Source organism: Callospermophilus lateralis, chromosome X, assembly GCF_048772815.1.
Source record: "Callospermophilus lateralis isolate mCalLat2 chromosome X, mCalLat2.hap1, whole genome shotgun sequence".
NCBI lineage: Eukaryota > Metazoa > Chordata > Mammalia > Rodentia > Sciuridae > Callospermophilus > Callospermophilus lateralis.
Genome location: NC_135325.1, coordinates 61,194,492 through 61,211,642, shown reverse-complemented (window position 1 = coordinate 61,211,642; position 17,151 = coordinate 61,194,492). Strand labels below are relative to the sequence as shown.

Here is a 17,151-nt window from a genome sequence, read left to right as displayed (position 1 = left end):
TTTGTTTTAGTGATAGCAGTTGAATATTTCAGTTTTTACTTGTGTTTTATTTGCAAGTATTAGAAAAATAGCAAGAACCTATCTGGAGTACCCTAAAGAAAATTAAAAGTTCTGTTACTTTTTTTCTGGTACTGGTTATTGAACCCTGGGGCATTTTACCACTGAACTACATCCTCAGCCCTTTTTATTTATTTATTTTTAGATAGGATCTCACTAAGTTGTCCAGACTGGCCTCAAACTTGTGATCTTCCTGCCTCATCCCCCAAAGTAGCTGGAATTACAGTCACATTTCATTGTGTCTAGCTGCTCATCAGTCTTAGAAAATGAAAATTTAATGTTAAAAAACTTTGGGTTATACTTTTATTTTATTTTATTTTTGGTACCAGGAATTACACACAGGAGCACTTAATCACTGAGCCACATCCCCAGCCATTTTTTTGTATTCTATTTAGAGACAGGGTCTCACCAAGTTGCTTAGGGCCTCCATATGTTACTGATACTGGCTTTGAATGCGATCCTCCTGCCTCCACCTCTGAGTCACTGGGATTACAGGCATGCACCACCACACCTGGCTTGGTTTATATTCTTTATTATACTATTTCGGAAAGCTTTATTGAAACTTTACTCTGAAATATTTTAATGAACTAAATCAAGGATTTAGAATAATAAGATGCTTCCTGAAACAGTACTAATAGACATTTGCAAATCTCCCAAATCATATTTGAATCCATTTTTGTATTTAGTGAGAATTGAGTAAATGGTAAGAACTATAGAAGATTTAAAAAATTATTGAGCTCCTTTATTGATGACATTAACAAGAAAAGATGGTACAGAATGTAGAACAAAGAGGTAGGAATACTTCAGATAGTCCTATCTTTGAATCTCCTATTTTGTGTAAGAACCCTCATCTAAAAGATTGGTGCTATTGCTCAGAAAACTATATTTTTCTTCATTTGTGTTTCAGCTCTACGAAGTCCAAATATGGACATATCCTCTTCCCCAAATATAGGACTTCGACGTAGTGGTCAAATTGAAGGTGTTCGACAGATGCATAACAATGCTCCTCGGAGCCAGATGGCCACAGAACGAGATCTCATGGCATGGAGCAGAAGAGTGGTGGTCAATGAACTAAATAATGGGGTTAGTAGGTGAGTCACTAAGGTAACATTTCTAATAAAATATAGAGCTCTATAGAAATGGGGTTGTAGCTCAGTGGTAGAGTGCTTGCCTAGCAAGTGTGAGGCACTAGGTTTGATCCTCAGCACCACTTTAAAAAACAAATAAATAAGTAAAACAAAGGTATTGTGTCCATCTACAACTAATAAAAGAAACATTGACCTTTAAAAGAAAGAAAATTTAGAGCTCAAGTTTTTAATAGTATTTATTTAGTTGTAGATGAACACACAGTATCTTTATGTGGTGCTGAGGATTGAACCTAGTGCCTCACACATGCAAGGTAAGTACTTTATCACTGAACAACAGCCTCAGCCCCAGAGCACAATTTTTTAGGAAGTAAATTATATTAAGTTTTCCTAGTAACTTTGACAATTTTTAATCTAGCTGAGATATTTTTCAAAATAACTCTAATTATTTTACTCTATATCAAATAGTCAGTTATTGTCAATTTGTTCAGCATATGCTAAATGCTTTGGGGAATATAAAAAAATGCAAAGAATGATTTCTTTTTCCAAGTTTGTTTTTATTAGTGCATTTAAATTATGCATTAATAGTGGGATTTGTTGTTATATATTCATACATGTACTCAATAAAAAAACATAATTAGGTTAATTTTGTTCCATATTACTTCCCTTTCCTCTCCTCTTCCCTCCCCTGGTGTATGATTTATTTTCTTTGACTTTATAATCTAGGTTAGGATAGGAATGCAAATGTTATTAAGTAATAACTTGTAAGAAGTTATATGTGATTAAACATATGAATTGTATATAGATCCTGTGTTCAATAGTGGCTCCAGGAGAGAGCCATCAGCTTGATATTGGAGCAGTTTTGGGGTAAAATGTAGATATCTGCTAGACCCTAGTAATTAGAGTATGTTTAGAAATGTCACTTAAATAGACTTTATTTGATGAAAAATATTTCACTAGAATCTTTATTTTTTTTTGTTTTAAATAATATTTCTATTGGTGCATTATAATTGTACATGTTGGTGGTATTCGTTGTTATGTATTCAAACATGTACATGATACAACAATATAATTTGGCCAATATCAATCTCTAGTGCCGCAGTCTGGCTGGGCACAATTCAGGAGCCACTTGTCAAAAGAAACGAACTTTATTTTTAGAACACACACACCACACCACACAGCTCTTCAGGAATTCCCTCAGAGCCCAACTGCCACCACCAGTTTCCCACAAGCCTCTCCACCCCCCCCCTCCTCCTGCTCTTGAGGCCGATTGGCTGGGTCGCGTGGGCGGAGCCAAAAAAAGTCCCCCAATGAGCAGCTCCGGGGTCTGAAAGGGTGGGGAAATAGCCCAATGAGCATCACCGCAGAGGAGCCAATCAGCTGGCAGCTAGAAGTTTGCTGGGGCTGCTGTGAGCCAATCATCAGCTGGCAGCTGGAAGTTTGCTGGGGCCCCTTCGGCTGTGGATCTCAACACTCTAGTATTTCCCCTTTTCCTTTTCTCCTTTGGTTGGTTCCTTTCCTCTTCTTTACTGGTCTCACTTTAATTTTCATGAGAATCCCGCTTTTTTTTTTGCATTTTCCTTCCCTAGCTTCCCCATATGACAGAAAGCATATGACCTTTGACTCTGAGGTTGGCTTATTTTGCTTAACATAATGTTCTCAAGTTCCAATTCATTTTCCTGCAAATGACATAACTTAATTTTTCTTTATGGGTCAATGAAGCTCTATTCTGTAGAGTTTTCTTTATCTATTCATCCATTCACAGAAAACTAGACTAGTTCCATAGTATTATGTATGTATTAAGGTATATGAAGACTTTAACTCTTTAGTAAATCCTGAAGACTGGACTAACTTGGTCATGTGGTGGTTCCATGCCTAGTCATTTGAGGTGTACATAGTAGGTGTACTAATTTACAATTCCACCAATGGTATAAAAATGTTCCTTTTTCTCTACATCTTATCCCTATTTTATTATTATTTGTATTCTTTTTTAAACTGATGGACATAATACCTTTATTTTATTTACTTATTTTTATGTGGTGCTGAGGGTCAAACCCAGTGCCTCTCACATGCTAGGTAAGTGTTCTACCACTGAGCTACAATCCCAATCCCTACTGTTTGTATTTTAAATAGCTGTCATTCCAACTAGGGTAAGATGAAATCTCAGTGTAGTTATGATTTGCATTTTTGTAATTGCTAACAATGTGAATGCTGGACTCAGTGGTAGAGCACTTCCTGGCATACGTGAGACACTGGGTTTGAGCCTCAGCACCACATATAAATAAAGGTATTGTGTTCATCTGCAACTAAAAGAAATATTTTTTAAAGATTTGAATGTTTTTTTCATATATTTGTTGGCCATGTGTATTTTTTTTTTCTTTTGAGAAGTGTTTGTTTAGTTCATTTGCCCATCTATTAAGTGTTATGTATTTTTTGGTGTTCAATATTTTGAGTTCTTTGTATTAATTCTCTGTCAAAAGAGTAGCTAGCAAATATTTCTCTCCCATTCTATAGGTTCTCTTTTCACATTCTTAATGGCTTCCTTTGTTGCACAGAAGCTTTTTAATTTGATGCCATCCTATTTAATATTTTTTGACATTAATTCCTGAGTTTTAGGAATCCTATTAACAAAATCATTGCCTGCACCTATTTTTTTTTTTTTTTGAGTGTTGTTTCTACATTTTCTCCAAGCAGTTTCATAGTCTCTGGTCTAATTCCTTGGTCTTTAATTTTGAGTTGACTTTTTGCAGGATAAGGCATAAGGATCTAGTCATATTCTTCTTTACATGAATAAACCAGTTTTCCAGCATCATTTGTTAAAAAGACTATATTTTCTCCCAACACATTTTTGTTATCAGTATGAGTTTATCTCTCTGTCTTCTATTCTGTTTCACTAGTCTATGTGTCTGTTTTTATGCCAGTACCATGCAATTTTTGCTACTATAGCTCTAGTATAATTTCAATTCAGGTGATGACTCCAGCATTGCTTTTTTGGCTTAGAATAACTTTGAATTTTAAAATTCCTATTCTTATTTATAAATCCTAATAATTTGCTATAATATCAACTTCAGATAATTCCCAGCAATTGGAAGTGGAGTTTAGAAAGAGAAAAGGACATTGACAAAGACCATGTAAAATTTATTTTAATCATGTATCCTCTTTACCTAGCCTTTTAGTAGATTGGCTGAGTACCAAAAGTCATTTGATTTCAACTTATCTATATATAGATAAGCTGCCTTCTGGTATAAGCTGGGAGCATTAATAAGAAAAAGTAGATCTAGCTAACTTAGGAACTTAGGAGTAGAGTGCTAAAAACCCTGACAGTAGAGCAATTTGAAATAATTTTTACTCAAAACTTTAGAAGTAGAGCTGAAAACAGGGAATCAAATAGGTATTTGACAATGAATGCTCATTGCAGTATTATTTACAGCAATCAAATTGTGGAAACAATGCAAGTGTCTGTCAGCAGATAAATGGGTAATCAAATGTGGTATATCACCATGCATGGTGGTACAGGACTGTAATCCCAGTGGCTCAGGAGACTTAGGCAGGAGGATCATGAGGTCAAAGAGAGCCTCCACTGCTAAGAGCCATAGCTGAGTAGGAATGATGCATGGCATTTTTGGTTGAAAGGTGATGCCAGCAAGCCATTGAGATGATAATGGTTATGTTTAGATGTACATTCAATTGGATATTAGACCCCTGCTCTCCACCTTGGCCTGCTACTTTGGAGCTCTTCTGGGACTCCCGGAGAGTTCCCATTGGTTGGGGAAGTGCGGTAGGAGGGATTTCTGGAGGAGGGATTTCTGGTTGGGGTGGTGTGGCCAGGGAGAAGTCTGCGTGCGAGTCGTGCGGGGAAGTTTTTTGGAAATAAAGTTTGTTCCTGCTTGTGTGGCTCTTGATTTTGTGCCCAGCCAGACTGCGGCACTCCACAACTTAACAAGGCCCCATCTCTAAATAACAAGTAAAAAGTGTCTGGGGATGTGGCTCAGTGGTTAAGCACCTTTGGGTTCAATTCCTGATACCAAAAAAAAAAGTGTTATATCCATTCAATGGAAGATTATTCAGCCATAACAAAAGATACCTGCTGTTAAAAGACATTGAAAACACTGAAAATGCTAAGTGAAAGAAGCTAGACAAACGAGGACAATTACTGTATGATTCCACTTACTTAAAATATTTATACTAAAATTACTTATAGACATAAAAATAGATTAGAGGTTATCCAAGGCTGGAAGAATTGAAATGGGAAGTTATTGCTTTGATAGTTGCAGACTTTATGTTTGTAGTGATGACAATTTTTTGAAATGATACTGGTAATGGTTACAGAACATTATGAATGTAATTAATTGTCACTGAAGTAATAACACCTATAAGCATTAAAATGGCAAATTTTATACTTAAATGAATGTTTACTCTCTGACTTTTTACTTATTTTGTAAACTTTTTCTATTCTTTTTTGTCTGGCTGGCTTTTTAACTATTGGTTTCCTTATTTATGATTTTCTGATATTTTGACCTTTGATTTGTAATTAGGGTTCAAGAAGAATGTCGAACTGCAAAAGGTGACATAGAAATTGGTCTTTATACAGTTGAAAAGAAGAAAAAGCCATCTTATACTATCCAGAGGGTAAGTTTATTTGTGCAGTACTTTGAGATATATTATTTACAACATTTATATATTCAAAGACTGTCTTATAGGGAATCTATCTTATGATCCCCAGTTGAGATGTATGTTTATTCTTAATAAAATTAGTTACACCATCCACCCCAAGTCTAAGACATGTAGTTATTGTATGTATAGGATATTTATTTTAAAATACATTTTTTCTTAGTTAAATTAGATTTTTTAAAATGCTGCCTTATCCCTAATCACAATGTAAATAAATGTTTATATACCCTAAGTAATGGGTTGGCCCATGGGCTAAATCCTTTTTGCTTCCTATTACTGTTAATTAAATTTTATTGGAACACACCCACACTTATTCATATCTTACCAAAGGTTGTTTTCATGCAATAAAGACAAAGCTGAGTAGTGGCAACAGAATTTGTATGCCCTGCAAAACCAAACTACTTATATTCTGACCCTTTATTTAGAAAACAATAGTTTGCTCACCCTTGCCCTAGACCTATTGCTGGACTTTAAATAATATAAACAAAATCTGATCTATACATTTGGAAGGACTGTAAATGTTTTCATATTAGAATCTGGTAAGCCATGAGTAGGATGCCTGTACCCAATTAGGTACATGATAAGCTCATTACTAGTACTCTTAGTTTAATAGACAAGAGGCATAAGAATGAATAGTTTTTTTTTTACTCTCTTCCAATTCTAACCATAAAATAAGAGTATGGTAATTAAGAGTCTGGGATGATTATAATTTTGTTAAAGAAGTCTAGTTAGTAGACGGAATATAAAGTATTTTTTCAGTATTGATAAACACAAATTTAGATATTTATCATATACATATTTCCAAATATTCTTAGGTGATTTTGATGCCTTATTTAAATTTTTCTATTTTGGTTTTGTTGGCTTATTTGATCTTCTATAATAGAGATTTTGAATAACTCAGATTCATTATTTTTATTCATTTTTTACTGCTGAGGCAAATTGTCAAATATCAGTCTTATCTGCGAGTAATGGGGTGTTCAGGCCTTATGCATTTTTGTATATAATGTAAATGACAGATGTTTTACAAATAAGAAACTAACTCTTGAGGCTGATTTGTAAGACTTTTAAACTTATTTATTCTTAATGACATATTAGGGGTTATAGCTGTGCCATGTAAAAAATTTAATCTTCATTTTGACCTATTTACCAAAGGTATACACTACCATCAATTATTATTACCACCAGTGAATTATCCATAATTACTCAATTTCTTTTCTTAGTCCACAAATGGGACTAAGCAATGTGATATAAGAGTTTAAATATGGCATCCATTTTGAGGTATATGTCTGGGTGTGCCTTGATGTGGTCTTAAAATGGAATTATATATTACTTTTTATATATACATTATATTCACCCTTCTATTGGTTTAGTAAATATAAGGTTTATATATATCTTTTAAGTAACTCTCCTATCATTTTTCTGTGATGGGGTGAGAATTGGGCTAAACTGATTTTAAAGATATTTCTTAACAGTTTTAAGTACACTAAACTAGAATGAACAAAAATATAGATCATTCCATCTAATTAGATATTTCAAATTTGCCTAGATTTTTAATGGAATGAAAGATGTACATATTAACATAAATATAATATAGATAACTTGTTTATCCTGTAATTGTGAATAATGTAGCATATGCAAATGGTGAATGAGCAAATTTTTACAACACAGGCTTTTAGCAGCTTTGATTTGATCACAACATTTTCAAAATAAGAAGGTGATCAATATCAGTGGAAAATGAGTCATATATATGTGTGTATCTAATTATTATTATAGTTTTATATTGGTTTCTCTCTTCAGCAAATTTTACTCATCTCTGATTCCTTCCCTGCCTAATTAATTGACTTATTTATTTTCAGTTTTTTTGTATTGATGGAGCTTTTCATTTTTTTTTTCTATTTTTAAAACATTTTATATAACTCATAAAACAGTGCTTCTATAAAAATTCACACAAAATTGCTAGAGAGCATACAATTTCCAGAAATGTCCTGGGTTTTTGTTACATTCAGTTTTCTAAAGATGCACTCAATTCAATGGTAATATTCAGACATTATGCGATATTTCATTATCTTTGGTGAAACTATTCTCATTATTGTGTCTCCTTATAGTATTAACTCTGATATCCACTTTGTGCAGGGTCTGCTCTCACTAGGATGTCATAAAACATTAAGGTTGGATTTACTAGAGGCAAATGTTCCCAATAGCAGGGACACCCCTGGCCCCCAGCCCCACTTCAGAATCGTCACCACAGCCAGGCAGAGCTTTTCATTTTTAAAAATGTGTTTTCCTTTTCTTCTGCAGAATGATTACCCACCTAGCTGTGGGCGGTCTTTACGAAGGACACAACGCAAGCGTCAGCATACTTATCAAACACGGTCCAACATAGAGCATAATTCACAAGCATCAAGTCAAAATTCAGGTGTACAGGAAGATTCAGATAGCTCCTCAGAGGTTAGATATCTTCTGTTATTTATTCAATATGATGTTTTGTTTGCTAGTATGTGCCGTCAATTTGAATTTACTTTTGAGGGTCACTTTAATAGAAAAATTTTAGGAATTTTCTTATAAGAAGTTTATTCATTCATAAGAAGCTTAATGGACAAATCTAGGCATCATATTAAATTATTTTAGATGTCTTCTCTGATTTGTACCTAGGATACTATCTTGGTTAGAGTGTAACAAATGCAAGCAAAAGTTTGACTTTGGGACAATGAGGAAAGACAGAGAAAAATCTTCCTACAATTGGAAAGATATGGGATATAAACAGTAGTAATAAGAGTTTCAGAACTTATGGACTGTGAAATCAACATAATGTACACATTTTCTGTTACTACCTGTTCTTCTGTTCTCCAATCCTTTTATTCCCTTAACCACACTAGTCATGCACAATAGGAATTTAATTGTGCATTGACAGAGTATGATACTTCCATTCTCTTGCCATTCACAATTCTTAAATTAGATATTTTCAAAAAATCTTTCCCCCATGAATTTCTTAATCTTAAAAGAATGACAATTTACAGTATATTTAAAACAATATTTTAACATATAAAAGGATTATACTGTATTTGGGCTTAAGGTGTTTTTCAGTCTTTGAAGTGATATAAGTTGTTTTATGTCAATAAGATGGTATAATCCAGAAATATATAAATACCTGGGAAGCTTACTTGTGAGATGTAGATATATAGAGAAAACTAATTCTGTTTTAGCTAGAATACTTTTGGGGTAAATAAAAAAGTGGTATATAATAGGTAGTAGTTTGCCAATGAATATTATGCTACCTAATAATAACCATATATCTTAATTATTGACTCTTTGTTGTAGGAAGATGAAACTGTTGGCACGAGTGATGCCTCTGTAGAGGATCCTGTTATTGAATGGCAAAGTGAAAGTTCTTCCAGGTAGTTTTTTAATGATTTTGACTTAGTCAAAATTATTCAGCAGTTTTTAATATGAAAATATGTTCTTATAGGAATTTGTTAAAACAAGAGTTAAAATAATGTTTCACAAATATTTTTTGGTTGTAGATGGACACAATACCTGTATTTTATTTATTTATTTATTTTTATGTGGTGCTGAGGGTCAAACCTAGTGCCTTACACGTGCTAGGCATGCACTCTACCACTGAGCTACCCGCCCAGCCCCAAAATATTATATAAAGAAAGAATACCAAATTAGAAGTCAATAGACTTGTGATTTTTATCTTGGCTCTTCCTTTATTTTATGTCCTTTTGGGTTTTTTAATTTCTTCATTTGTAAAATGAAGTCCCTTTTTAATTCTAGATTCTACATCTTGGCGAATATATATATATATATATATATATATATATATATATATATATATATATATATATATATAAATTTCACATTAAAAAATAAATGACAGCAGAATGCATTACAATTATTACATATATACAGCACAATTTTTCATACCTCTGGTTGTATCTAAAGTATATTCATACCATTTTGTGTCTTCATACATGTACTTTGGATAATGATGTCCATCACATTCCACCAACCTTGCTAATCCCCTGCCCCCTCCCTTTCCCTCCCACCCCTCTGCCCTTTCTAGAATTCATCTATTCCTCCCATGCTCCCGCTCTCTACACCACTATGAGTCAGCCTCCTTATATCAGAGAATACATTTGGCATTTGTTTTTTTGGGATTGGCTAACTTCACTTAGCATTATCTTCTCCAATGCCATCCATTTACCTGCAAATGCCATGATTTTATTCTCTTTTAATGCTGAGTAAAATTCCATTGTGCCACATTTTTTTAACTCCATTCATCCACTGAAGGGCATCTAGGTTGGCTCCACAGTTTAGCTATTGTGAATTGTGCTACTATAACCATTGATGTGGCTGTGTCCCTGTAGTATGCTGTTTTTAAGTTTTTGGGGTATAAAATCAAGAGAGGCATAGCTGGGTCAAATGGTGGTTCCATTCCCAGATTTCCAAAGAATCTCCATACTGCTTTCCATGTTGGCTGCACCAATTTGCAGTCCTACCAGCAATGTATGAGTGTACCTTTTCCCCCACATCCTCGCCAACATTTATTGTTGTTTGTCTTCATAATAGCTGCCATTCTGACTGGAGTGAGATGATATCTTAGAGTAGTTTTTGATTTGCATTTCTCTAGTTTCTAGTAATGATGAACATTTTTTCATATATTTGTTGATTGATTGTATATCCTCTTCTGAGAAGTGTCTGTTCAGGTCCTTGGTCCATTTATTGATTGAGTTATTTGGTTTTTTTTTGTTTTGTTTTGTTTTGTTTTTTGGTGCTTAGCTTTTTGAGTTCTTTATATACCTTAGAGAACCCTATTTGATTATTCCTAGAAATAATGTAGATCTTTCTTTTAAATAAGATATTGTGGTTGAGATAGGGATTTGAAATTCTGTTATAGAAAACTAAGTGTTATGCTTTACCCAAGAAGCATTTCGTTAAAATCACATTGATAATGATCAGAATTTTATATTGACACTTTTTTTTCTGTGCAGCCATATCATTTATAATTCTATTTGATAATATAGTGGTCACTATTCAAATATTAGGTAAAATTATTGCTTTTCTATACTAAGATATTCATACTTTTGGTTTATTTACAGTGATTCATCAAGCGAATATTCTGACTGGACCGCTGATGCTGGAATAAATTTGCAACCTCCAAAAAGACAAACCAGACAGGCCACACGGAAAATATGCAGCAGCTCTGAGGAGGAGAATTTGAAATCATTAGAAGAAAGGCAAAAGAAACCTAAACAGACTAGAAAGAAGGTTTGTAACTATATGGGTTGTTTTGGTTTTGCTTTTATTGTAGTGGTTTGTTTTATCTTTAGATACTTGAATATTTAACAGTCACATTTAACTTATCTTAAAACAACATTATAGCTGAGAAAACAAGTAAATAAAAGTAGTTTATATTGATTTCAAAATGTAAATCATTTTGACATTTTAATTTATTTATTATTATTTTTTACTTGTTAATTTTGCATTACAATTCTTAATACACCATTATACAATAATTTATCATATCTCTGATTATATATAAGGTATGTTGACACCAAATTCACATCTTCATACGTGTATTTTGTATAATGATGAGAGTCTTCTTTCACCATCCATGCTATTTACCTTCTCCTTCCCTTTCCCTTCCACCCCTATTCCCTATCTAGAGGTAATTTTCCTCCCTTGATCTCCCTCCCAACCCCATTTTGAGTCACCCCCTTTCATTTTGACTTTTTTGTGTTATCAAAGATAGAGGCTGAGTCTTCATCATTATAATATTGATCATTATATGTTAAAATGTAACAAAGTTCTTGAATAATAAGCAAGTATAGTGTAAATGTATTATTCTTTCAATGTTACCAGTCATAAATTTCTATATATTTTTGACTCAGAGAATGGAAAAGTGTAATTAATTGTATAGGGCACTTCTTCCATTTCTTTGGTTTTAATTTATCCCAATAATGGTTTCTTTTTTTCCACTATAATTTCATTTAGATGATATAAAGAATTAATTCACATAGTTCTTTGAATTAAAAAAAATTATCTACACATTATATGTCCTGTTTCATTAGTAGACATAGTTTTTTGATTATCACCTTCTATTTGTGAAAGTTATTTCTTACTATTGTTTTAATTCAGGTTGTACTCTACAAATATGAAGAGTAAAATTTCTAGTTTTTAGATGTTATATAGTTTTATTATCTGTTAGCTGAAATGAAGATTTTTTTATTGGTACAAAAGGTATTATAATTGCTAAAGAAAAGTCTTTAAAATGTGTGTGTTCCAGGGTTTCTTTGAACCTGATGTTTTAACATTCTCTCCCTGCTATGTTTCATATTATTATTAATTTGTTCAAGTATTTATAAATTATATGTTTTATATATATGTGCTATAAATGTATTTATATTTTAGAAAGGAGGACTGGTTTCTATGGCAGGTGAACCCAATGAAGAATGGTTTGCCCCACAGTGGATCTTGGATACTATACCACGACGTTCCCCATTTGTTCCACAGATGGGAGATGAGGTATTTTTTTTTGATACATGGAAATATTGCTTTGTTATTTTGAACTCCTAGACTGAGGCAGTCTTCCTATCCTAGTCTCCCAGTAACTAGAATTACAGGTGTGTACCACCTTGCACAGCAAAATGGGTTGGTTGTTCCTTGTTAAAAATTTTTTCTCTCAGATCCTCAAGAGCACTAAATTTTTAATGAGTCTTAGCATATGTATATTATTAATTTTATTTTGGATAAAATATTTATATTGTGAATTATATGTATATAGATAGATAAATATAGATATAAATATGTATACATACATACATACTTACACACATTGTCTTAGATGCCGTATTCAATCATATATTTCTTGAGATTAGTGACTGAATCTTCGTATCTTTGTATTCTTTGTAGGGCCTGGCATAGTGTCTTGAAAATAGTAGAAGCTCAGTGAACACAGAGATAACTTGATTTGATTGTGAATTCATGAAAATAATTGACTCGATTTTTATCTTAATTACCACTTAGTAGAATGTAATGCTATTTTGCTACTTTGAATTAATGCTCAAATGATGCCATTTTGAGTTTTCTTTGATGGGGAATAGTACAGATTTTTCAAAACTCTAATGATGTGTTTTCTGCAAACAGTAAGGAGTTGTTAAGTAGGATGATGCTATTTAATACCTTATGTTTTCTCTTTTAGCTTATTTATTTTAGGCAAGGGCATGAAGCTTATGTGCGTGCTGTAAGGAAGTCAAAAATATATAGTGTTAATTTACAGAAACAGCCATGGAATAAAATGGATCTCAGGGTAAGTTTTTCAAATTCATAAATTATGCAGTTGATAGTTTGTTACTTTACCCATAAGATTTTTCTCAGTATAATTCATATTTCACTGTTCATGTATCCAATATAAATTGATACATGACACTCTTGTAGAACTGGCTCTGATGGGTCATATGTTGTATGTTTCCCAAAATTTTTATGACATTTTCTTCATTATTTGACCTAATTTCCTTCAAGATTTAGATCCTGTAGTCTGTGCCATTCCATACATAGAACAAAGTGAGAGTACCCTACTGTGGATATTTTCTCCATCAACAACTTTGTACATTCTATATACTCAACAGAGTGACAGAGTATGTTGACTATGGACACTGTCAACATTCTGGAAGCTTTGGGATATATTATATATCATAAATCACAAGAAGCTTAGAAATATGGGGTGCTTTATGGAATATCTTTTGATGTAATACCCACATAGCTATGTGACATTGAATAAATGAGATATATCTATTTATATTGAAGGATTTTCTGTCAATAAATATCCGTTCACTTATTTATTTATATATATATATACATATAGACATAGGTGTACTTGGGCCATTATTTCTATTTAGGCTTGTAGTATTTTGTTCTATTTTGCTTTTCTGATTTGGAGAACAGGAGAATAAAGGGAAATTTTACCATGGTCTTCCATGTTACTAAAGGATTGTTATGTCATGTTGCTTAGCAGAAAGGATCCTAGAGAGAATCTGTATATTTACTGAAGTAAAAACTTAGTTAAGAGATTTGTAAAAAAGTTGTGTTAATGTTCTAAGTTGATAAAATATCAAGTGAGGTTTATTTAGTCAACTCTTGGGAGATAGGGATAGCTACCATCTATTTTGAATCAGGTAAAAATTGAATTTAGAATTAAGGTAATGACTAAAACATATAATTTCTTATTTCTAATCCTAACTCCAAGATCCTAGAAAGTTAAAGGAGGTAGCATGTGTGGCATAAGAGCCTGAAGTTCTAAGCAAGTGTCTATTCTCCTGAGAACCAGTTTGCCATCTCTTTAGTGTAACTGATAATATACAGCGTTGTTGTAGTGTAATATTGTAGGCATTCAAAAAAGTCATCTTCTCAAATATAAACATGTCATCTATGAACCTGTATGTTTACACACTTTATTCCTGCTAGGGTTGTAATTTTATGTATACAGAGTTGGATCATCCCATGGAGTGTCTTTTTAGAATATATTACTGGTCTGTAACTCAGACCTATAGGATCAGATTCTGTAAGAGTAGGGTTTAGGAACATGAATTTTAAAATGTTTTCCTAGAGGATTCTGCTGTTTTTACTTAGTGTAATATCCTTTCCTAAACTATCATTAACCTCTATTAAGTGTCAAGAGCCATATCTTACTACTTTTAACATTAGTCTTTGTAATACCTAACATGGTGAGTATTCAGATAATTCTTAAATTATTCAAGTAGTAATGAAATATTGTGTGAATGTTAGGTAGTTATTTGTATTGAAAATGATAATCCATTTATATTTTCATGAATAGGAGCAAGAGTTTGTTAAGATTGTAGGAATCAAATATGAGGTTGGACCACCTACACTATGCTGCTTGAAGCTTGCATTTCTTGACCCCATTTCAGGAAAAATGACTGGAGAGTCTTTTTCCATTAAGTAAGTAGCTATCTCTAGTTCTCTGTGTTTATATGTGTGTATTTTTTAAATTGATTTTATTCTTTTAAATACATGACAGCAGAATGCATTACAATTCTTATTACACATATAGAGCACAATTTTTCATATCTTTGTATTTAAAGTATGTTCACACCATCTCATGTCTTTATATGTGTACTTTAGGTTTTTTTGCATTACAATTTTTATTACACATATATACCACAAGTTTTCATATCTCTGTGTATAAAGTAGGTTGATACTCAATTCGTGTCTTCATACATGTACTCTGGATAATTATGTCCATCACATTCCACCATCCTTGCTAATCCCCTGCCTCCTCCCTTTTCCTCCCTCCCCTCTTCTCTATCTAGAATTCATCTATTCCTTTTGTGTTCCCCCTCCCTACTACAATACCCATTGTATATTGTGCAGAGTACAGGACTTAATAAGAGAGGAAGTACTGTAGCACTACTACCACAGGGCTTAGAGTTATAAACACTAGTGTTTAATTTTTGGTTGATTTCTTTTTTTTAGAATTTTTAAAATATTTTTTAGTTTTTGGTGGGCACAACATCTTTATTTTACTTTTATGTGGTGCTGAGGATTGAACCCAGTGCCCCCATGTGCATTACTGCTTGAGCCACATCCCCAACCCTTCTTGATTGATTTCTGAATTTTATCTCACACAGACACACACACACACACACACACACACACACACACACACACACACAGAGTTAGATAGGTGGATTCATGAGCAGGTTAATCAATCTTGTATAAAATGAAAATGCTAATATATTAATATTTTCTTCAGGATTGTTGTGAGGAATCAAAGACTAACTTTTATAAGTGCCTATTATTGAAACAGGGTAGTTGCTTTTCTTTCTCTTAATAATAGTAGAAATAGTCAATGGCTCATTTCTTGAAGTCAAATTTCAAATCTAAGGAGATGAGAAAACTTCAATTCACACTGTTCTTTTTAAAATTTTTAATATGAAGAATTTTGTATTAAAATTTAAAAACCTTTATTGGTGCCTTTACATTATTAAAGCAATACAAGATTATGCAAAGCAATCCTAAAAAGATTAAGCCAGATGGGATTTAATTTAAGTAAACATATGTCCAAGGATTATGATGTTTGCAAAATTGTTCTTGATGAGTTGCAATTAAACATATATCCTTGAACATTTATTAAGTTTTATATATATTTTGATTCCCATTGCTTTATTTTCTATACAGGTATCATGACATGCCAGATGTCATTGATTTTCTTGTGCTACATCAGTTTTATAATGAAGCCAAAGAAAGGAACTGGCAGATTGGTGAGTATAGAACTGCTGCTAATAACTATTAAGCTTAAAGTAGAATAAGTAAAGTTTTAACTCTTAGTTAATAGAAAGAATGTAGTTTAATGTTTAGTTGAAGAAAGCTGTCAGCCAAACTAGGAAAATTCATTTAAAATTTCTTTTCCAGATTAAGTGATTTTATGCATATTGTGTAGTGTGTATAGTAACCCCCCCCCTCCACTTATATGTTGTTTCACTTTCTGTACTTTCATTTGCCTGTGGTGGTAAAATAGAAAATAGAAAATCCAAAAATTAAAAAATTTCATAAGTTTAAATTGCATACTGTTTTGGATTATGTGATAAAAAATCATGCACCATCATATTCCATCCCTCTAAGGATGTGAATCATCCCTTTGTCCAGTATATCTATGTTATACTATATATCTGGTAGTCATTTAGCTATGTGTTCTGAACTCTCCGTATCATGGTGCTTGTTGTGTTCAGGTAATCCTAACATAGTAAACTAAGACTGGGTCACAATACATATATCATTCACCTAATTTCATCTTACCATGTAAACAGACATTTTATCATCTCACATCATCATAAGATGGGTGAGTATAATAAGATTTTGCAAGAGAAAAACGCATTCACATAATTTTTGTTACTGTATATTATTATTATTATTCTCTTATTGCTACTCTCTTACTGAGCTTAATTTATAAAATAAACTCTATCCGGTATGTATGTATGGGGAAAAAAATCAAATACAGTTGGCTATCTGAATTCATTGTTTCTGCGTGTGTGAATTCAACCAACCATGGATCAACAATATTTTTTTAAAAATGCATCTATACTGAACATGTACATTTTTTATCATTATTCACCAAACAATATAGTATAATAGCAGTTTATATAAAATTTACATTTTATTAGGAATGGTAAGTAATCTAGAAATTTAAAATATATGGAAGGATTCTGTAGATTATATTCAAATACTATACTGTTCTTAAGAATCTGCATTTATGAATATCTTTTAGAGAACTGTTGAGCCAATGCCTCAACAACGTCAGTGTACCACTTTGTTGGGT

General features: G+C 32.6%; 1 protein-coding gene across 1 annotated transcript in view; it reads left to right on the top strand.

Annotated features, from left to right (window-relative positions):
• The window catches only part of Brwd3 (bromodomain and WD repeat domain containing 3), a 121,261-nt gene that overhangs the window by 75,130 nt on the left and 28,980 nt on the right, over nucleotides 1-17,151 (top strand). Inside the window, exons 19-27 of the mRNA XM_077106792.1 lie at nucleotides 965-1,148; nucleotides 5,678-5,771; nucleotides 8,112-8,261; nucleotides 9,132-9,208; nucleotides 10,916-11,084; nucleotides 12,228-12,341; nucleotides 13,018-13,125; nucleotides 14,650-14,774; nucleotides 16,014-16,096. Coding sequence (XP_076962907.1) covers nucleotides 965-1,148; nucleotides 5,678-5,771; nucleotides 8,112-8,261; nucleotides 9,132-9,208; nucleotides 10,916-11,084; nucleotides 12,228-12,341; nucleotides 13,018-13,125; nucleotides 14,650-14,774; nucleotides 16,014-16,096 — 1,104 coding nt within the window. The remainder of the gene's footprint in view (nucleotides 1-964; nucleotides 1,149-5,677; nucleotides 5,772-8,111; nucleotides 8,262-9,131; nucleotides 9,209-10,915; nucleotides 11,085-12,227; nucleotides 12,342-13,017; nucleotides 13,126-14,649; nucleotides 14,775-16,013; nucleotides 16,097-17,151) is intronic.